At 39.7% G+C, this 20,069-nt stretch overlaps 1 protein-coding gene across 2 annotated transcripts in view; it reads right to left on the bottom strand.

Annotated features, from left to right (window-relative positions):
* The window catches only part of RSPRY1 (ring finger and SPRY domain containing 1), a 46,772-nt gene that overhangs the window by 16,177 nt on the left and 10,526 nt on the right, over nt 1-20,069 (bottom strand). For both annotated transcript variants that reach the window (XM_059999917.1, XM_059999916.1), the window contains exons 2-10: nt 16,073-16,574; nt 11,581-11,633; nt 10,782-10,894; nt 9,375-9,501; nt 8,519-8,577; nt 6,556-6,622; nt 5,488-5,619; nt 4,467-4,582; nt 3,149-3,292 (exon numbers count right to left, since the gene is read on the bottom strand). In XM_059999917.1, coding sequence (XP_059855900.1) covers nt 3,149-3,292; nt 4,467-4,582; nt 5,488-5,619; nt 6,556-6,622; nt 8,519-8,577; nt 9,375-9,501; nt 10,782-10,894; nt 11,581-11,633; nt 16,073-16,419 — 1,158 coding nt within the window. In that variant the 5' untranslated portion in view covers nt 16,420-16,574. The remainder of the gene's footprint in view (nt 1-3,148; nt 3,293-4,466; nt 4,583-5,487; nt 5,620-6,555; nt 6,623-8,518; nt 8,578-9,374; nt 9,502-10,781; nt 10,895-11,580; nt 11,634-16,072; nt 16,575-20,069) is intronic.

Here is a 20,069-nt window from a genome sequence, read left to right as displayed (position 1 = left end):
CAGAGTTTGTTGTTTACAGAATATATTGACTCCTTCCCTATGTGGTGGACACCATCCTTTCTTCTGCTGTCCAGTATCCCTACTACTTCCTGCTATGGGAAATGTAATGAAGATACAATGTCCTGCCTCCTGCTCTGGAGATGGAGGGGTAAGATGTGACCTTGGCCAACCGGACCCTCCCATCAGACACCTAGTGTCTGTGACCCCACATGGAGGAATGGTTAGGACCTTTGTGGCAGCAGTGTTGGCATCCTAGTCCCTAAAACACTGGCTGTTGTACTTCCTGTGTCTTGGCCTCTGATGCTGCCTTGGAGCCTGTCTGGTTCTCAAACCCCTCAATAGTCTGGGAGCTCCCAATAGGCTTCCAAGTCATTCTTTTTCTGTTTAAGATAGCAGAGTCATTGTCTCCATGGCAAGAGGCTTCAACAGGGAAAGAAGCACGGGCTGCCTTGACCAGGGTTTGAATTCTTCGCCAGCAGTTGGAGGCTAGGTGACTTTGGGCAAGTTTCTAAATTAATTTCTTTGAACTTCATTCTCATCTCTAAATGGGAGAATAATACCTTCCCAAACTCTCAAAAAGATTAGAGATGAGTATGTGAAAGACCTGTCACATGGCAGATGCTCATGAAAAGGCAAAAGATATTTTAGATAAGTCAAAATGCACCCTTGGAGACTTGCTCCTCCCAAACCCCCATAAATATATACAAGATAACTATTCTCTAAGTGACCTGAACAAGAACTATCCTTTAGCTTCTCAGATTAATGATCTATGTCCAAGCCCAACACTTTGACCATCTTTTCAAAACCGAAGCCCAAGCAGTAGGAGTTAAAATAAGTCTATGAACAGACTTCAAAGTTTTAGAAACTGCATGTATTCTAGGAATGACTTATTCCATAAAACCACACCCTATCTGTACAGGCAAAAGGATTCAGAATCACCAGAACAATGTCCATGTGAAGCAAAGTTGTAAGTATGGCAACATCATTAAAATCCTACATTTGGGGAAAGATACATCAGACTTCACCAACCAGTACTTGAATCAGGGAAAAATGTTTCATTTTTGTTTTTTAAAGAAAGAAATTAAGTCTATCAAGCAATCTGGAAGGTAGGAAGATAGTATGTTAAGCCTCTTAACTTGAGAAGCCAAAGTTTTTGCAACTATATGGCAGAAATTAGTTTCACCCATCAGATAAAATTATCCAGCTTCATTGGCCACTAAAAAAAAACAATCTGCAACATTCAGTCTCAAATATACTACACTCAGACCTGTAGTGTGCTGCCAAATTAGGAGAGGCACATTTTATATCGAAGCTTTCTCCCGAGAGGATTCCACATTTCTTCTAGTTCCCAAACAAATCTTTACTTCCAAATGAGACTAGCGACTTCTCTGAGACTCTCTCAATTTTCAAATGCAAAGAACACAACTATTGTAGAATAGGAAGGGGACTGAATTCTAGTCCTAGTTTCTTTTTGTCCCAGTCTTAGTCTCAGTCTTCTCATCTGTGAAATGGAAACTGTGACAGTAAAAACTGTTGTGGGAATCGGATGATAGGCTCTAAAATGAAGGTGCTCTGGAAATTAAGATTTTTTTTTAACTCCTAAAAAATCCTCTTGAGGACATCATTTGGGGCAGGCTGTCAGTGTAACTGATACTGTCTTCTTTAAATTAGTGCCCAAGTTGGGCACTAAAAGACTAACTGGCATCGTTCTCCAGACCCACTTACTTCTGACTACATGGTGTCACAAAAAAGCCCCATTCTTCCAGGTTTTAATTAAGGCCTAGAGGACTAGGAGGCGCCGCATCAGGGAAGGTTCCCAACAAAGCAATGGCAGACTGGGGTCCAGTTTTCCATCCTGGACAAAAATCCAGACCTGACCTCTCCCTGGGCCCTCTTCCTCCAATTCGTCTCTTTCCAGCAAGGAGTTTAGTAAAATGCCATGAACAATTCCAGGATGCTGTACAGCCTTGTTGAAAGGGCACTTTAGAAACTAGCTGTATGGGATGGGAGGTTATTATTTAGATTAACATAAAAAAAAAAATCTAAGGGACTTTTCCCAGCTCAAAGGGTAAAAATCATATGTCCACAAAACATTCCTGATCAAAACTGGATTAATTCCAAACAGCTTATAATATGACTATGAGAGGAAAGCCGATTGGGTTGGGCATTAGAAGGGTATAAAGTGACAAGAAATTAACATTCGTAGGAAAGCGAAGAACCCCAACCTCTCACACCCAGGTAGAGGCAGCCCAATTCTGCTTCCTCTAGTGGACTTAATTTTCCCTTATAAATTACAGCTTTGTCTAGCAAAAGATAAATACTGAATACTGAAAACAAATGTGCCTACTAATTATAAGGTAAAAGTAAGAGGAGTCAAGACAACATTTAGTATTTTATGAAAGGAACAGAATTCCTACGAAGTTCCTAAAGCTTAAACGCAAGGTAAAAACCATCACTGGACCCAATATAAAAACTGAGCCAAACATGTGGCTGGGGCTGGAGCAGAGCCTAAAAAGAAAAAGAGGGGCTTCCCTGGTGGCACAGTGGTCAAGAATCCGCCTGCCAGTGCAGGGGACACGGGTTCAAGCCCTGGTCTGGGAAGATCCCACATGCCGTGGAGCAACTAAGCCTGCGCACCACAGCTACTGAGCCTGCGCTCTACAGCCTGCGAGCCACAACTATTGAAGCCTGTGCGCCACAACTACTGAAGCCCGTGTGCCACAACTACTGAAGCCCACACACCTAGAGCCTGTGCTCCACAGCAAGAGGAGCCACCCCAACGAAGAGTAGCGCCCCCCCGCTGCAACTAGAGAAAAGCCCACGCGCAGCAACAAAGACCCAATGCAGCCAAAAACAAAATAAATTAATTAATTTAAAAAAAAAAGAGGAAAAAGAGCACATCTAAACTCTGGGTGGAAGATTAACATGAACTTAAAACTTGAGGGGAAAAAAACAGCTGACGGGCAATTTCACCTGTGTTTTCCTATTTCTAAATCAGTTTAGAAAACCACTGTTAGGGATTTGGCACCATGTGATTCAGCCCAAGGAACGATTATTGTGCAAAACTATCTGAAAAATGAGTATCTGCCACCCACTCGCCAAAAAAACTGCTGCTGCTCTCATCCACACAGGTCTCCAAGGTACTCACATGATTGAGAAACTTGCTGTCTCGTGTGGCCCAGCCGATCTGCATGACACCAGAAGTGACCACTGTTACTTCGTAGTACCACACCCCAGCATCCACACAAAAGGTGCAGCGCACACTTTCAAAAGAAGAGGCATCACAGCGAGCCTGGCAAAATCAAAGAGCATGGAAGTCCACCATCAATGCCTGAAGACCACCAGAGATAACCAACGGCTCAGAAGGTAGAATCTATTCTTCCTCATTAAAGCTCCTGGTGGACTACTGTCTTCTTCCCTGTGCATTCTCAGTGACAAAAAGTACAAAACCGAAGGAAGGACACTCTATTTTATAGTTTAATTTCCAGGGAGTTCCAGATTGAAAGGATTGGAAGACCTCAAAGTAAGAATTAGAGAAGGCTACTGGCTTCATTTTTAAGTACTTACAGAGCTTTGCTCTTATAGTAGAATCTTTTCCAAATGCATAAACATTGTACTTGTTAGGGAGGGAGATGAGGGAGAGAAGGATATTGAAGTGTATTAGATGGAGTACCTAAAAATAATCTGAAGCAGAAAACTACATAAAGCATTTGGCAAAAAGATGTAAGATCAAAGAACCTATTTGCAGCCATTCTTCAACGGCTCTTTAATCTTGACATGTCTAGTGCCTAACGGTACCTTCCTGTATATAAGCGGCTCTTTCATTAACCTTCACCCCCAAATCAGCAACATTTTCAACATAAAGGGAGAAGGTGAAGCTCTAGACTGAATACAATTGGTTATGCAGGGATTTAAAAAAAGGAAGGGCTGGGCTTCCCTGGTGGCGCAGTGGTTGAGAGTTCGCCTGCCGATGCGGGGGACACGGGTTTGTGCCCCGGTCCGGGAAGATCCCACGTGCCACGGAGCGGCTGGGCCCGTGGGCCGTGGCCGCTGGGCCTGCGCGTCCGGAGCCTGTACTCCGCAACGGGAGAGGCCACAACAGTAAGAGGCCCGCATACTGCAAAAAAAAACAACAAAAAAAAACAACAACAAAAAAAGGAAGGGCCTCTTTTAGAAACACTAGTCTTTGTACCTTTAACTGCCTAAAATGGCAGAGATGAAAATCAGACATATTTAAACCAGTCAATAAACATTATAGCATGTACTTTATGTATAGGACCATGTTAGATATGAAAGAGTAAATAATATCCCAAACACGCTCTCTCCCACCACTTCTACCTCTAAACACTCTTTGCGTATGTAGAAAATTTCCATCTATTTTGCAAGGATTGCTTTTGTTCAGAACCAGGGCAGGAAAATGAGGACAAGATTTTCTCCCCAGAATGGTCCATCTATGGAAGCTTTACCTCCAAGCCATGAGGCGAGATCTTCAGGTACTCACTGACATCGTTGCTATTTAGCATGGCCTTAATGCTATTCAAGTCCACTTTCTCATAGGTCAGCTGCCTACCTTCTTTTAAAACTGCAAAAGAAAAAGTGGGCACATTTCTAAGGCAGGCTGTTGTGGAGAAAAAAGCTACTGTCATCGCTAGTTGCCATTCTAGTTAAGAAGTGGAGGTGCTCATAAATGGCAGAATTGATAGACTTATAACCTTAACTTTGCTGCTACACTGCCATATGAAGATTAATTAAGCAAATGCTAGTAAAAGCAGCACTGCTAGGTTTATATTTCTGTTCCCTATAGTCATTATTTTGCATGCAGCAAAATCCAAATGGTACTTTTTCAGAATTATTCTTTAACTGGCACTACACAGGCTGGGCACTGAGCTACTCCCCATAATGCTGCAGTAGGAGCAGAGGGGTCACATGTCCAACTGTGCTTTCGCACAGTGCTACCTGTGGGAGGGGGAGTGAGGATAGAGCAGTAATATAGTTTTAGTTCTTGCAGCTCTTGGAGGAGAAAAAGAAAAGTTGGGAGCAACTCTCACGGTATAGGTAAGACATGACTTGAGTTTTGAAGAGCAAAGTTGGGACAAAGAGAAGAGTAAAGAGGGAATTCCAAGTGAGGGGAACATGCCCAGGGGTAGGAATGATTGGGAACTGCTTGTAGGACAGTGAGAAGAGTTTGTGTTGGAAAGAGTTGATTAGACAGTAGCATCTGATTAATGGCCTGGATGCAGGAGGAAACAGGGGACCAGTAAAAGTTTTCGAACAGGAGAGTGCTGCAATTAGAAGCATTCCATCTAATAGTCTGAAGAGTCCCTAGACTCTTTACTTTACTGCTAGAATATAGCCAACCCACCCAGTAGAGGACCTTATATGGAAAAACTCACACTCACTGTCACAAAATAAAGACCTGTGATCCTATTTAAGAAGTGGATTTGGAAATGAAAACAGGCATTTTAATACAGGACAACTCCTACTTACAGAGATTGTCTAAGCTCCACTGGGCACAGAAACCAACTTGACGTTTCAGATAATCAGGATCATCAGCCCAGGACTCTAACGTGACAAGCCGGTCACTAATACTGGATTCAGATATAGTCAATTTATTTTCACCTGTTGGGAAGACATAAACCTTAAATTAACCATGAAAGAGTAGGATGATATACTGGGTAGATTAATGGAGGGAAAGAGTGAGGAGAGACAATTAGAGAATCTGGAAACTATAATAATGACAAAGCCCAAGAGCTCTATTTTCTAGAAAGTAGCAATATGATCACTAAATTTTTAGCTATAAAAAGTGGGTAATCACGGTCACCAAGTTTTGACTCTTTATATATATATATATATATATTTCTTTTTTAACATCTTTATTGGAGTATAATTGCTTTACAATGGTGTGTCAGTTTCTGCTGTATAACAAAGTGAATCAGCTATACGTATACATATATCCCCATATCCCCTCCCTCTTGCATCTCCCTCCCACCCTCCCTATCCCACCCCTCTAGGTGGTCACAAAGCATCAAGCTGATCTCCCTGTGCTATGTGGCTGCTTCCCACTAGCTATCTGTTTTACATTTGGTAGTGTATATATGTCCATGCCACTCTCTCACTTCGTCCCAGCTTACCCTTCCCCCTCCCCGTGTCCTCAAGTCCATTCTCTACATCTGCGTCTTTATTCCTGTCCTGCCCCTAGGTTCTTCAGAACCACTAAGTTTTGATTCTTTAGGTGAGAAAACTCTTGCCTTTGTCACTGTTACATCTTACTGGCTTTGAGATGTTTACCCAGACAAATCAGAATGTATGCATGCTTCTTATCTATTTATTTGGCTGTGCCACACGGCTTGAGGGATCTTAGTTCCCCAACCGGGGACTGAACCTGGGGCCACGGCAGTGAACGCCCAGAATCCTAACCACCAGGCCACCAGGGAATTCCCCAGAATGTATGCATGTTTGATGGGGTTCAAAAGCATCAGCTCATCCAGTAACTATGAAAAATAAGATTTTTAACAAGCGATATAGATCATTAATGTAAGAAGTCACTATACCTACTTGTCTGTGCAAACTTTTCCAGTGCGATAAGTGCAAAAAGCATGACTGTGGGGTGGGACTGTAATTTCTGAAAGACAACAAAAGGTAAAAAAAAAAATAAAAAAATCATTGCCCTGCAGAGGTGGCAAGTTATCAATTTCCTCTTCTTACCCAATGTGTGCTAGATTTTTTTTTGGAGCAGTAGGAGAAGTTTTACTCATTCAAGTCCATGATTATCCATTTGCTAATATTGTTAGTAATAAACCAAGATAGAGTCTCTTAAAACTTATATTATTTTCTTGAAGTTACTGTGTTCATTTATAGATATGGAAATTTCAAAAGTATCTTATTGAATGTACTATGTTATTTTACTTAGTATCATTTATATATTAAAGCTTTGTTAAATAAAATCATGCTGATTCCTATATTCCTTTAAGCAAGCCAAACAGAAGCCCAGAAATATAGCTTAAAAATGGCTTTTTATTCAGAACCCTAAAAGGAGCCATTCATCACTACCAAGTTCCAAATTTATAAATAATGAAATTAACAACTTATGGCTTCATTTTCAACCTGTTCTCTGAAAGGAATTCTACAAATGCTGATGGTAGGTGGGATAGAGCAACAAGTGAGCTCTTTCAGTTACATTTAAGTTCATGTCACATGTGTTCACATTTGAAGGAAGGTCGAACTGCTTAACATCATATCTTCTCACAGCCATCCTTCCCCACAGCTATGCTAGGTGCCTGCAAAAGAGCTCTAGAACAACAGATGATTTCCACTCACTTTTCTGGTGCCCAACTGGGTTCTGCAGAGCTCATGTAACCATTGCCCTTCCCTGCTGCAAAGCCTGTTTAGCACCCTGCTTCTTGCCACATCCATCCTCATTCCCTCTGTCTGGTTTTTCAGGCCCTGAGCCCTCCCCACCTGGCTACTAAGTCTATGTCCTCCTGTCTCTGAACACTGTCTTCTGATCAGATAATTCTCTGTAATATGCTGGGAACATGGCCATTTCTGGCTCTGGGCTTCTGCCGGTGATGTGCCCTTAGCTAAGAAACCCATTTCTTCCTCCTGTGTGCACAAACAAATCCTAGCCCTGTGGTGTGACCCAGCTGAGGTCCCACCTTCATCAGGAAGTCTGCCTCCCATGACTCCCAGCCCCCTCCACCCGTTTCTCCCACCTCCCAACCACCTTCTCAGAACCCTTGGCACTTGGTCCGAAGGAAGCTATTTTGCCCTTGATCGTATCCTGTCATAAAATGGAGGCTAATTATCTTGTCTGAGTAGTTTTGTTCCCCTAACCAGGAAACTGCTTGAGGGCAAAGGACTGTTAGACTACTTCTGTATCCCTACAGTGCTTACTTAGCATAGTGTTAAGTGTTTTAAGTACATATCATATAGGTCCTGAAAAAAAGGGTCTTTCAGATTTTGAAATAAGGCCAACGCACAGTAGGCCTGAAAAATAACTTTAAAAAACATAGACCAGTCAAGACTGCAGTCAAGCAGTGTGAGAGACCCGATAGCACAGCCTTGGCAAACCACAAGCTTCACAGACGATATATCAAATACTCAACAATAGTTTTAAGAGCAGTAATGGTGGGAGGGATGGAGGAACAGAGATTTATATACACTGGGAATCTGACCTCACAGTTTCCTGTTGGAATGCCGTGTAATTTTGTTTCCACTGCGGAGGTTGCTACTACCATTTGGCAGACTCTAAGGACGCACACAAAAAAAGCCAATCATAGCACCTATCTTATGACTAAATTTAAAACCAGACCAACTCAGCTGTTTTTGCTTGCAATAAATTCCTATCCTGCCCTTACTTTTTTTTAAACACAGGAAGGAATAGATAAACACTCAGGAAACACCTGCAAATAAAATTTATAGCTGATTCCATTCTCTGTGCCAGTGGCTAAGTGGGCAATTTTAGAAAAATGCACAATTCTAGATGACTAAGAATAACTAGCTTTGATGTCTCACTTACCAGACACTGTAGCAAATATTCCAGTATTCCTGGGCTAAGTAAACCTATACTTGCAGGACCTAGATGAATACAACAAACACTGGATATAATTAAACGTGTTACATTATTTTGAATTTGTAACTAATACCAATAAAATTGTAGAGCTCTTTTACAAAGTACTCTCATGTGCATTATCTTATTCAAACCTCCTGCTTAAGGCAGGGAATAGTACTATCCCCATTTCACAGTTGAGCAACTGAGCCCACTCCTGAGACACACTCCTGAAGTGACTTACTCCAGGGCACTTGGGGAGCACATGGTAGAGGTTGAACCAATACCCATGTTTTGATTTCTAATCCATTGTTTCTTCCACCATAAATGATGCAACTAGCTGGGTTATTCACCTATACTTTGATGTTAACTTTCGTAAAATGGGTAACATTCACAGACAAGTAAAAAATCTGCTTGTCTTCTCAGGAATTGCTCCAATTTAAAGTTCCTTTTCTTCCTCCCCTACCAAATATGTCTCTATTGCCTAGCTAAACTTTATAAAGTGTGTGTATATGTATATTACATATTACATACAATCTTTATCATATGAGCTTAGCCTTTTCTCTTATTTTTAATTTTAAAGCAAATAAGGAAAACTTTTTCTTTTAAATTTCCCTCTGAAAGTCCTCAAAGCTAAATTAGTTTGCATTTACCTCTGTGGCCTTGAGTAATTTTTTTCCAGTTAGACCCTGCTGCTCAATTTTATTTTATTTTTTTAGAGACACGTCTTTGTGGTAAAGCAGGTTTGATCAAAGACCTGCAGTGCCATCTTCCCCTTGATGTTAAACAACTTAAGATCTTCCTTGATGGAGCTTCCCAGAGTTACCTGCTAGTTTCTCAGCCAAGCAGCCTAGGACTGCAGATGTGTTCCTGTGTTTGGCAGGATGACCTGAGTCCTGGCAAGCCACTTCTCCATTTAAGTTGAGAATTTCAGTCAATTTCTGGAGTGCATCCTAAAAACAAAAATGTACAAATGGATTTGATAAATGTATTACTTAGGTTTTTTTTCCTCAAGGTAATTCTTTGACACAAAAGCAATAACCATGTGTTAAATCAACTCAGAATGACCATACAAAAATGATACAAAATAGTCACAGGATACCATTATTTTTTTAATTTTTATTTTATTTATTTATTTATTTTTGTTTTTTGCGGTACACGGGCCTCTCACTGTGTGGCCTCTCCTGTTGCGGAGCACAGGCTCTGGACACACAGGCTCCGCGGCCAAGGCTCACAGGCCTAGCCGCTCCGCGGTATGTGGGATCCTCCCAGACCGGGGCACGAACCTGTGTCCCCTGCATCGGCAGGCGGACTCTCAACCACTGCGCCACCAGGGAAGCCCAGGATACCATTATTGATGAGAAATATTATTTGATCAACCTGAAAGTTTTCTTAAATGAATTGCTAGATTCCATTTCATTCAAAATGTACCAGTTGTATCAAATATATGCTATATACTCGAGTCGTTAAACAGACTAAGTCCACCCAAATGCCAGTATGATTGATAACAATAGGGCCTAGTGATACTAAAGTAAAAAGTTTCTTACAAAATTTTTTTTTATCAATCAAGAACAAATATCACCAGAATTTTAAAGGCAAAGACTTTAAAAGACTAGGCAAAGGTCAATTCACCAGTGACAAGGCCAAAGACTTTTCCCTCTGTCCATGTTTTCCATGTTAGGCCCAAATGTCTGAGGCTTTAAACAAATGAAAGATGCCAGAATCCAAAATTTTAAAAAAAGGATTCCATAGACCATATGGAATAAGGCAATGAAAGTTAGATACTTTCAGTCTACATAAGGGATAATCAAAGTTATGCCGATATTTAATATGTTTAAGACTCAGAAGTACTTTTGGTATAACAGTGTTTTCTCTTAATAGAAAATGTTTAAAAAACTTTTGTTATGAGGAAATTGTTTGGAGAGAGAGAAGAAAATCAGCTCAGCAACTGAACATTCTTTTCTAGTTTCAAAGATTGCCAGTTCAGATATAAATGCTTCCAATTTTAACATTTTTAAGATTTTAAACTAAAGTTTTAGAGTGAGCTGTTGACAGAAAGAGGATGTAGCAATTTATTAGTAATAAAAAACAAGTTTACATAATGAAATTAACATTAAATAAAACAGACCCAAAATATATAAAAAGAAATGCATTATATCAAATGTTCTTTGTGGTCATTCATCCTGTGTTTAAGTGGAGATGTCAGTTTCATAAAAGATAAGTATTAACTTACTTTAGTGGGCAATGGACATTCATCTAGTAATAATGTTATAACAGCTGGTCCCAGTGGATCTTCCAATGGAATAACTCTAATTAAAGACTGGACAACGTCCAACCATCCTTCATCTAGGAGCAAATCAAGAAGATTATACGATGGAGCCATATTTTAAAAATGTGAATATATAACTTACAACACAAGATGACTTCACATTAAAATAGAAACACTCTTGGAAAACGGAAACATCCTATAGCTTTTAAGCAGCTAGTATTTGGCATGGACATGGTCATCAACTGCTAGTCATCACAGTAGAGACAAAGAATCCTAACTTACAGGAGTCTGGTGATTTGGGGGTATCTTTATTTGAACAACATTTAAGCTATGGTTCTGGGTTCTCAAATTATGATTAAATAGTTTCCAGCATCTTATTTATGACATAGGAGTTAACTGAGAAGATTAAGTATCTGAAACAGTTGGCTCTATTTTCAGAATGACATTTAGGAAATTGAGGGACAAAAAAATTATCCTCCCCATTCTAGAAGAGTTATAGTCGAAGATCTGTCAATGCCAAAAATAATTTTATTTTAATAATTTTAGTGAGATAAAACCATTACTGAAATATGCAGCATATACTCAGGATATAATACAGTGCTTATTAATTATTGTCCTTATACAAGAAAATTTCCATAGACTAGGGGTTTTTTTCTTCATCATATGTGTTAAGTATTTTTGAAGTGTTTTATTAAAAAAAAAAAGTGGCTACACTTCTTCATGATCATTAATTAGGAAGTATTTTAAAAAACTTTAAAAATACCTGTTTCTGCCATTTCGTGCAATGTAATCATTGAATAGGGAGGTTCCTGATCACTGAAAAACAAACATTCAAGACATCAAACTTGAAGAAATGAGAAATGACAATTTCAAATAAAAGTTCAAACTGGAAGTGTGGGGGTAGGAAGAGAAAGAAATGTACATTAGTGAGCGTAGAGAAAGAGATGGAGGAGACAACCAGAGCTATAATCTATAAGGACAAACGCACACCACGTGTGCTCATTTCCAAGGTTACTGTCTATGATGGCCCACAAATAAAATGGGCAAAAGGGCACATGAAAGGACCACCATGTAGCCTGAAGTCAAAGCATGGGACTAATACTGGAGCCCAGAGCCCACTTTCAGCTTTACCTCTAGTGGCCCAATGCCAATAGAGACAAGCCAGGGAGGACAACATCATCTTCCTCACATGTACCTCAAAGAATCACCAGGAATGGAGATGACAATCCCAAATGAGGACTTACAGAAGCAAGGGCCTATGTAACATCTTCATTTTTAAGTGTTCTTCTGGTAAATATCACTATGTGCTTAAACTTCATAAAATGGTGTTAGAAGAAAAAGAAACCAAACTTAAGCTACTTAATCTTCTAGTCACTGCTCTAAAATGGCATTTTCCCCTTAATTCAGTGGACTTTCAAACTGTGATCTCAGGAATCCAAAGAGGTGCTTTAGGGGAACCTTTTTTTTTTTTTTTTTTTGCTGTATGTGGGCCTCTTACTGTTGTGGCCTCTCCTATTGCGGAACACAGGCTCCGGACACGCAGGCTCAGCGGCCATGGCTAACGGGCCCAGCCGCTCTGCGGCATGTGGGATCTTCCCAGACCAGATCAGGGCACGAACCCGTGTCCCCTACATTGTCAGGCGGACTCTCATCCACTGCGCCACCAGGGCCCCTAGGGGAACTTTTAATAATGAATGAAATAGTTCCCATCAAACAATGATAATCTAATTATTTAAGGAGTATATTCACTGCTTATTTGTTTACATATCGTGGCTCTCTGTTTCACTGTGAAAAAAAACAAAAACAAAAACGATTGTCTTCAATCTTTTAATCCTCAGAATAAGCTTGCAATATGCGAATTACTAAATTCATTTCAGGTACTCATTAGGTGCCTGTGTTTGACACATCCTGTGCCTTTTCATAATAAGGAAAAATTCTTATTTAAAAGAATTGTCTTAAATGATATAACTAACGGATACAAACGTTGCTCTGGGGCAATCTGGCAATAATGAAATTAAGTATGCATATACTCAACAATGCTAGAGAAGTTATTACACAGGTGCATATGAGGTTATTTGCTGCAATGCTATTTGTAGGATCAAAAAATTTAGAAGTAGTGACCTAAGTGACTGTCACCAGATTATATGATAACAAAATATAGTACTTTTGAGCATACAAAGGAATACTCTGTAGCAGTCAGAAGCAGTTGTAGCTTTATATACAGCAACATAGGTCTCAAATATAATGTTGAGAGAAGTTAAAACCAAACAGACTTCTCTGTTATGTAAAATTTAAAAATCATACACAAAACAATATTTATAAACTTCCTATACAGACATAAACAAACATATGCCAGGCATATTGGAAGAACATACCTTAAATTCAGTAGAATGATTACCTACTGATATTTGGAGGTGGGTGGTAAAAAGGACAATGGGATTAGGGAAGAAGGGCAAACTAATAAAAATATGACAAGATCAGTGACCAATAACGAATATGAGCACCTGAATTCTATACAGACACACTTAAAGGACATACACATCCCTACATTCAAAAAAACAAGATAAAATTCTTTGTGGAACAGAAATAGAGCAGAAACTTCTGGTGGAAGACAAAAGCTAAAGTCATAAGACTACTGGGCTCTGGGTCAAGAACTAGACAGAGGTCCAGGAGCTTTATGCCTGCAAGGCAGGTAATGGGGACCAAAACCCCACCCGTGCAAGTGATGGAGCAGACTCACCAAATAAAGTGGGAACAGGGTACTGCTCTCAGTGAAAGGAGTTGCAGAGCTCTGAATGATAATCTGAGCTGCAACCGGTATAAACCTGCAAGTCTCTGGTGACAGAAAAAGGCAAAGAAAGCCATGCAGCAGGACCTGGGCTTCTTACAGTAGGATGGGAACTCAGAACCACCACTTTTAGGTTCAGCTGTGGACTGAAGGTCCCTGAGACCCAGATGGAGACAACAAAGGTGACAGAGAGAAAGGGAGAAAAAGACAGGGAACACACACACACACACACACACACACACACACACACACACACACACACACACACACACACACACACACACACACACACACTGAGGAAAAAAACTTCCATCAGGAGGAGCCTGCAAATTAAAATTCCAAAGTCATGTGAATAACATTAATACCATTAGCAATCTGAGGGTAAAGTTACTACCAAAAAAAAAAAAGCAAATAATCAAACTTCAAAATGATTTTAAAATAAGTGTATTTCAAGTGTATTTCCTAGAGCAGGTCTCTCACTATGCCATTAAGAACTGTACTGTCCTCTCAAATCAAGGTCATCCTCTCCTAAGTAACAACGAGAGAGGAGAACAATAAATATAGGTCATTTTATAATTGTGATATCTGCATACACCCTTTTACATATATTCTTACTAAGCCCATCTGTCCTGTCTTTTATGTTTAGTTTTAATAGTCTTATAAACTTCGCAGGTTAAGAAATTCTTTTCTTTAGCAGTTTTAAAAAAATAAGCTATGTAACTATGTTTACAAACTGTCTGAACCTCGTTTTGCCATTATATTTTCCAACATGTCCCTTCATACTTGCTCTGCATCTGCCTAATTTTTCCATTCTCAGAAGAGTTTTAACTATAATTCAGTACAAACAGGTTTAAGGTAAAAGTTAGGCTGTTATTCAAGTGTACACTACTTGCCTCACATAAGTGGATTACATGCTTTAGCAACAAGTTTTCTTATAATTTGTAATATTTTCCTGAAGCTTGGAATTAAAGCTCCTCCTGCTTTGCCCCCACACTCTCTTAATCACCCTTTTAAAAAATACAGCAAAGTCTATTCTGTACCTGTTTTTCCAATGGGCTTAAGTAACACTGCTGTGGTTTACTTCCTTACTTGGGAAGGACAACTTTTCATTACAATTTCACAGCACGTTTTAAATGTCACTGTGAAGACACTTTACATAACAGCTTCTAGACCCTTGCTTGAATTTAGAGGATGTAAATGGCATAGATTTATATTCAACAGATATTTCCCACAAACATATAAAGATTACATTAAATTAATTCAGGTACCAGAACTACTTCAAAGGCAGGTTTTAGTAAACTTAGGGAGGCCTTTCTGAATTGGTTATGGTGAATATTTGTAAGAACTACCTTCCCCCAGCATGCTCTATGGCAGATAGAAAAATATGCAATATAAATTTATTTCTATGAGGAAAAAAAAAATACCTCAGAATAATATGCACAGGTATACCTTGCTTTATGCTATACTTTCTCAGGAATAAACAAAACCGTGTTTTTATAAATGTGATTATCAAATATTTAGATACTTAAATATATACTAGCTGACCCTGAAGCAAAAAGAACCCAGATAGAACTTTTAAAAAAATACTGTCTTCTATTGAGCAATTGTTACATGCAAGGCACCGTACTAGATGCTTTATATATATTTTATCATGATAATCCTTGTAAGAAAGGTATTATTCTCCTTTTATAGATGAGGAATCTGAGGCTTAAAAGAAGTAATTTACTCAATGTCATGTAGCTAGTTAAGGAGCTGGCCTAGAATTTGAACCTTTGTCCACCATGCTTCTAAAACTTACTCCTAACTACTGTGCTATAGGGTTAAGTTAAAATATTTTTTTCAACTTGAACAATGCCCTTTAATTTCACTGTTATTCAATCTGGGATTTCGTACTTAGACAAAGCAGAGGGGAAAACAAAACGGGTACAGGTGTGTCCTGCAGTTTCTTTTAATTTACAAGCTTCCCAAATGGATCTAAGAGGGCCAACTGAGGGATAAAAAAGAGGGAGAAGGATGAAAACTCTCCTTGACTTAAGTCCTTCCATTGCCAACGGAAGTTGCATGCAGCTATGCTCTTGGTAAAACAACTCATCTTGAATCCCTGGTCAGTGGAGTAGATAGTCAAGCAAGATAAGAGTGAGTCTTCGTGAAACCATTACCTCTTGTAACTTCAACACAAACTCACTCCATACTGACTACGTTCCCTAATAAAGATCATAGCTTTAAATAGTGTTTTCTGCTACAGAAATGTTTACACATTTCCCGACAGATGTACATGTTAGCAAGTAAAAACATCAAACCTTATAATTTACTCTGCCATCAGAGGAGAAATAAAATATTCTCCCCTTGCCCTATGAGCAACAAGGCTTGGTGAATATATCCTAATGAACGGAAGAAGTCCAAAAGTTATGGTTCCTGGCAGAAGGCTTTTCATTAGATAGGAGGTGACCGTGAGCCAGATACTTACTTATCTACAAGAGTCCGTATGACTGCCAGTGTGTCCAGCACTAGTCCGTCTACATTTTGTTTCTTTCTCCTTGGCTCGTGAGGTCCTCGGCCCCTCCTTGGTGGCCGAACAGGGTCCCGGGGTTGGCTCCTCATGTCAGCAGTGGGTACTGCACTGTCGGCCTGCTGCTGCTGGGTGTCAACGCTGTCTTCTGCTCCACTGTCGTCTCGGCAGATACAGGAATTACCCATGGTAGCAGTGGCACCTCTAGTCCCCAGGAAGCGGGCTATGTGCTCCTCAAGAGTCAACAGCAGACCCTGGCCAAGGCTTCTGCTCGCTAAGAACACAGCCCAACCAAAGATAATCATTTAGATAGTTTTCAGTTTTCCAAGTACTGTTGTCATAATCTGGATTTGAGGAACCTGCATCCTATTTGTTTTTAACAACTGAATGCTGAAGAAAGTTGCAGAGTTGATCTCCAACATTATCAATTACAAGGAATCCTGGTCATCCAGTGGCAGTTCTAAAAGAAAAAATGAAAAGGAAAATGAATAAAAGATTCTCGCCTACTCAATTACTCAAACTTTCCTAGTTTGATATTATAGATATTAGGATTACAGTGAAGAATCATCTTTGGTTTTTTTATAGGTTTCTGACGCAAAGAGGTGTCTTTATATAAGAATTAACAACCAGTGGTTCCTTTCTATCATTATAGTATAAAGATGATTGCTAAACTATATCCTTGTAAACCACAGGAGTTACCATAGATTAAAAAAAAAAAATCTCTATCGATACAGAAATACAAGAGAAGAATGTGTTCAACTGTTTTAAGGGCTCCTTTTGTGGATTAAAAAAAATGTCTCCTTTCTTAATTTAAGTGTATGAGAAATTTTAATATGTTTCAAATAAAAATATCTAATTACAGATGTTTGTCTATATGGGGAAGGATGGCTACATGTATATGTATGGCTGAGTCACTTTGCTGTACACCTGAAACTGTAACAATGTTGTTGATCTGCTATACTCCAATATAAAATAAAGTTTAAAAAAAGGACAGAAAAAAGTTATGATACCAACGTGATAGCACCCACTTTATAACAAGAATAATAAAAGGACAGAGTGTTCTGTTTTGGTTTTTTTTTGCGGTACACGGGCCTCTCACTGTTGTGGCCTCTCCCGTTGCGGAGCACAGGCTCCGGACACGCAGGCTTAGCAGCCAAGGCTCACGGGCCCAGCCGCTCCGTGGCACGTGGGATCTTCCCGGACCGGGGCACAAACCCGTGTCCCCTGCATCGGCAGGCGGACTCTCAACCACTGCGCCACCAGGGAAGCCCAGAGTGTTCTGTTTAAATTGCCCAAACTGCATAGATTTCCCATTTGGAGACACTCTTGAGAATTTACAGAAATCATATAAGTAGTTACAAAGTTTTTCTGTTATGTAAGCAAGACTCTGTTTTGGGGAAGGTAAATATATATCACAAGGTTACATTTTCACAATGATAAGTTTGTTGCACACAACTGCTACAAAGTTAAGAACAGGGATGCACCAATGATCTTTGTCTGAGCACCTCATATTGGGCACCAGGCTGGCACTGGGAGAATAAAGATGAACAAGATACAGTCCCCACCCTCCAGGAATTTATGGATGGCCATTCTCATCCCACACAGCATGTTTATCATAAAAAAAAAAAAAAAGCCTAATGATAGAGCCAGCTCTTCATTAAGCTGAGGAAATCTGGTTACATGTAAAAAGAAGTAAAGATTCGGAAGCAGGAGACTAACGTGGGGCTGGTAGCAAAAAGTAAAAAATCATGCTGACACCTGAAGACTAGGACCCATAAGGACACAAACAGACACATAAGGATTAGAGACTGGTAGTCTCTACTCAACATTTGGCTATTTATAATTACATCCTCATATCTTGAGCACTGGCTCAGAAATAGATATAAATAAAATAATTTAGTGGGATCAGAAACAAGAGAAAACTTATTTCTGTTATTTTGGACAGATTTGTAGTAAATTCTTTTAAATATTTGCCCAGTCTAATTACTGCTCATAGGGGAAAAATGGAAGGGAAAAAATATATATATAATATTTAATCTAATCTAATATGTAGAGAGGGGGAGGGACAGGGTAAGGGAGGGAGGGAAGAAGAGGAGAGAGGAGAGGCAATGGATAGACATTATCTCCCTCCAGACTACCAAGACAGCAATGGCTGAGCCAAGCAATATGACAGATGTTCCTGGTTCTCCCAACATAGTCAGGCTGTGTTCAAAATTTGGAGGTTGTACTTTAAAGGATGTGACTGAAGTATAGGTAGGAATATGATGCAGGGATTCAGCTGAAAATAACCTTTTAAAAGAGAACACAGTGGAAATTCCCTGGTGGTCTAGTGGTTAGGATTCGGCGCTTTCACTGCTGTGGCCCAGGTTCAATCCCTGGTCCGGGTTCAGTCCCTGGTTGGGGGACTGAGATCCTGCAAGCCGTGTGGCACAGCCAAAAATAAATTAAAAATAAATAAATAAATGAAAGAGAACACATTCTAAAACAGCAAAGAGTGGAAGTAATACCATACCATTCCCATCACTGCAGGGGCCAGGGTATATAATTCCCTCCAGAGGGTAGATAACCAAGAGATTTCAATGCTTAAAAGGAGACAGAAATCAGAAATAACTCTTTTAAAGGGTCCTTGGTATAAATTTCTGTTGATCTTATAAATTATGCTGGTTTCTGAGAAAGACCAGAAAGCAACATTTAAGAAGTGATGCTTTGGAACTTCCCTGGTGGTACAGTGGATAAGACTCCGTGCTCCCAATGCAAGGGGCTCGGGTTCAATCTCTGGTCAGGGAACTAGATCCCACATGCATGCTGCAACTAAGAGTTCGCATGCCACAACTAAGGAGCCTGAGAGCTGCAACTAAGACCCAGCACAACCAAATAAAATTTAAAAAAAAAAAGTGGTAAAATCTCAGACAGCAAACATTAGGTTAAAAAAAAAAAGTGATGCGTTGGCCCTTCTCACAAGAAAGTTCACAGAGGAGGCACTGCTAGAACAATTTGGATGACAGGAGGTAAGAATCCAAGGTTTCTGGCAGGCCTGCCACTGGGCAGTAGCTTAGCTAATGTCACTTCCTTGAAATCTTAAATTATTAGATTAAAATTTTTTCATCCATTGATTTTTTAAAATTAATTTTTATTGGAGTATAGTTGCTTTACAACATCCATTGATTTTTTTTAACATCTTTATTGGAGTATAATTGCTTTACAATGGTGTTAGTTTCTGCTTTATAACAAAGTGAATCAGCTATACATATACATATATCCCCCTATCTCCTCCCTCTTGCGTCTCCCTCCCACCCTCCCTATCCCACCTCTAGGTGGTTACAAAGCACTTAGCTGATCTCCCTGTGCTATGCAGCTGCTTCCCACTAGCTATTTTACATTTGGTGATTTTTAAAAAATAAAAAGTGAGAGGGAATTCGCTGGTGGTCCAGTGGCTAAGACTCTGTGCTTCCACTGCAGGGGGCACAGGTTCAATCTCTGGTCAGCGAACTAAGACCCCACATGCCGAAATGCGGCCCAAACAAGTAAACAAAACCAAAAAACATAAAAAGTGAATACATGTTCGTTTTATAGACCTAAATGCTGCAAAGGTCTTTTGCTCTTTTCTGAAAGGCTTTCTTCATAGCCCATTCCCTTCCTGGAGGTAACCCCTGCTAAAAGCTTCATGAATCTGTTTCCACACCTATTATTATGTACTTACGAACTGGCTTTAAAAAAATTAATTAGAACATCACCATATTTTCTATGATTTGCTTTTCCCCCCTTAACATCTTTCTATACCAGTATATATAAAACGACCTCATTCCGTTTAAGGCTGTACAGAAATCCATACTCTGGATTAACATAGTTTCTTAACCAATAATCTATAAACGTCTGTGGCTAAGCCAGCTAATACTTTGCGGATGGCAGAATGTAGTGGTCCAAGATTTGATACAAGGGAACTCTACTTGGGAAT

Source organism: Delphinus delphis, chromosome 20 (assembly GCF_949987515.2).
Source record: "Delphinus delphis chromosome 20, mDelDel1.2, whole genome shotgun sequence".
Lineage (NCBI taxonomy): Eukaryota > Metazoa > Chordata > Mammalia > Artiodactyla > Delphinidae > Delphinus > Delphinus delphis.
This window is presented reverse-complemented; position numbering and strand designations above follow the sequence as displayed.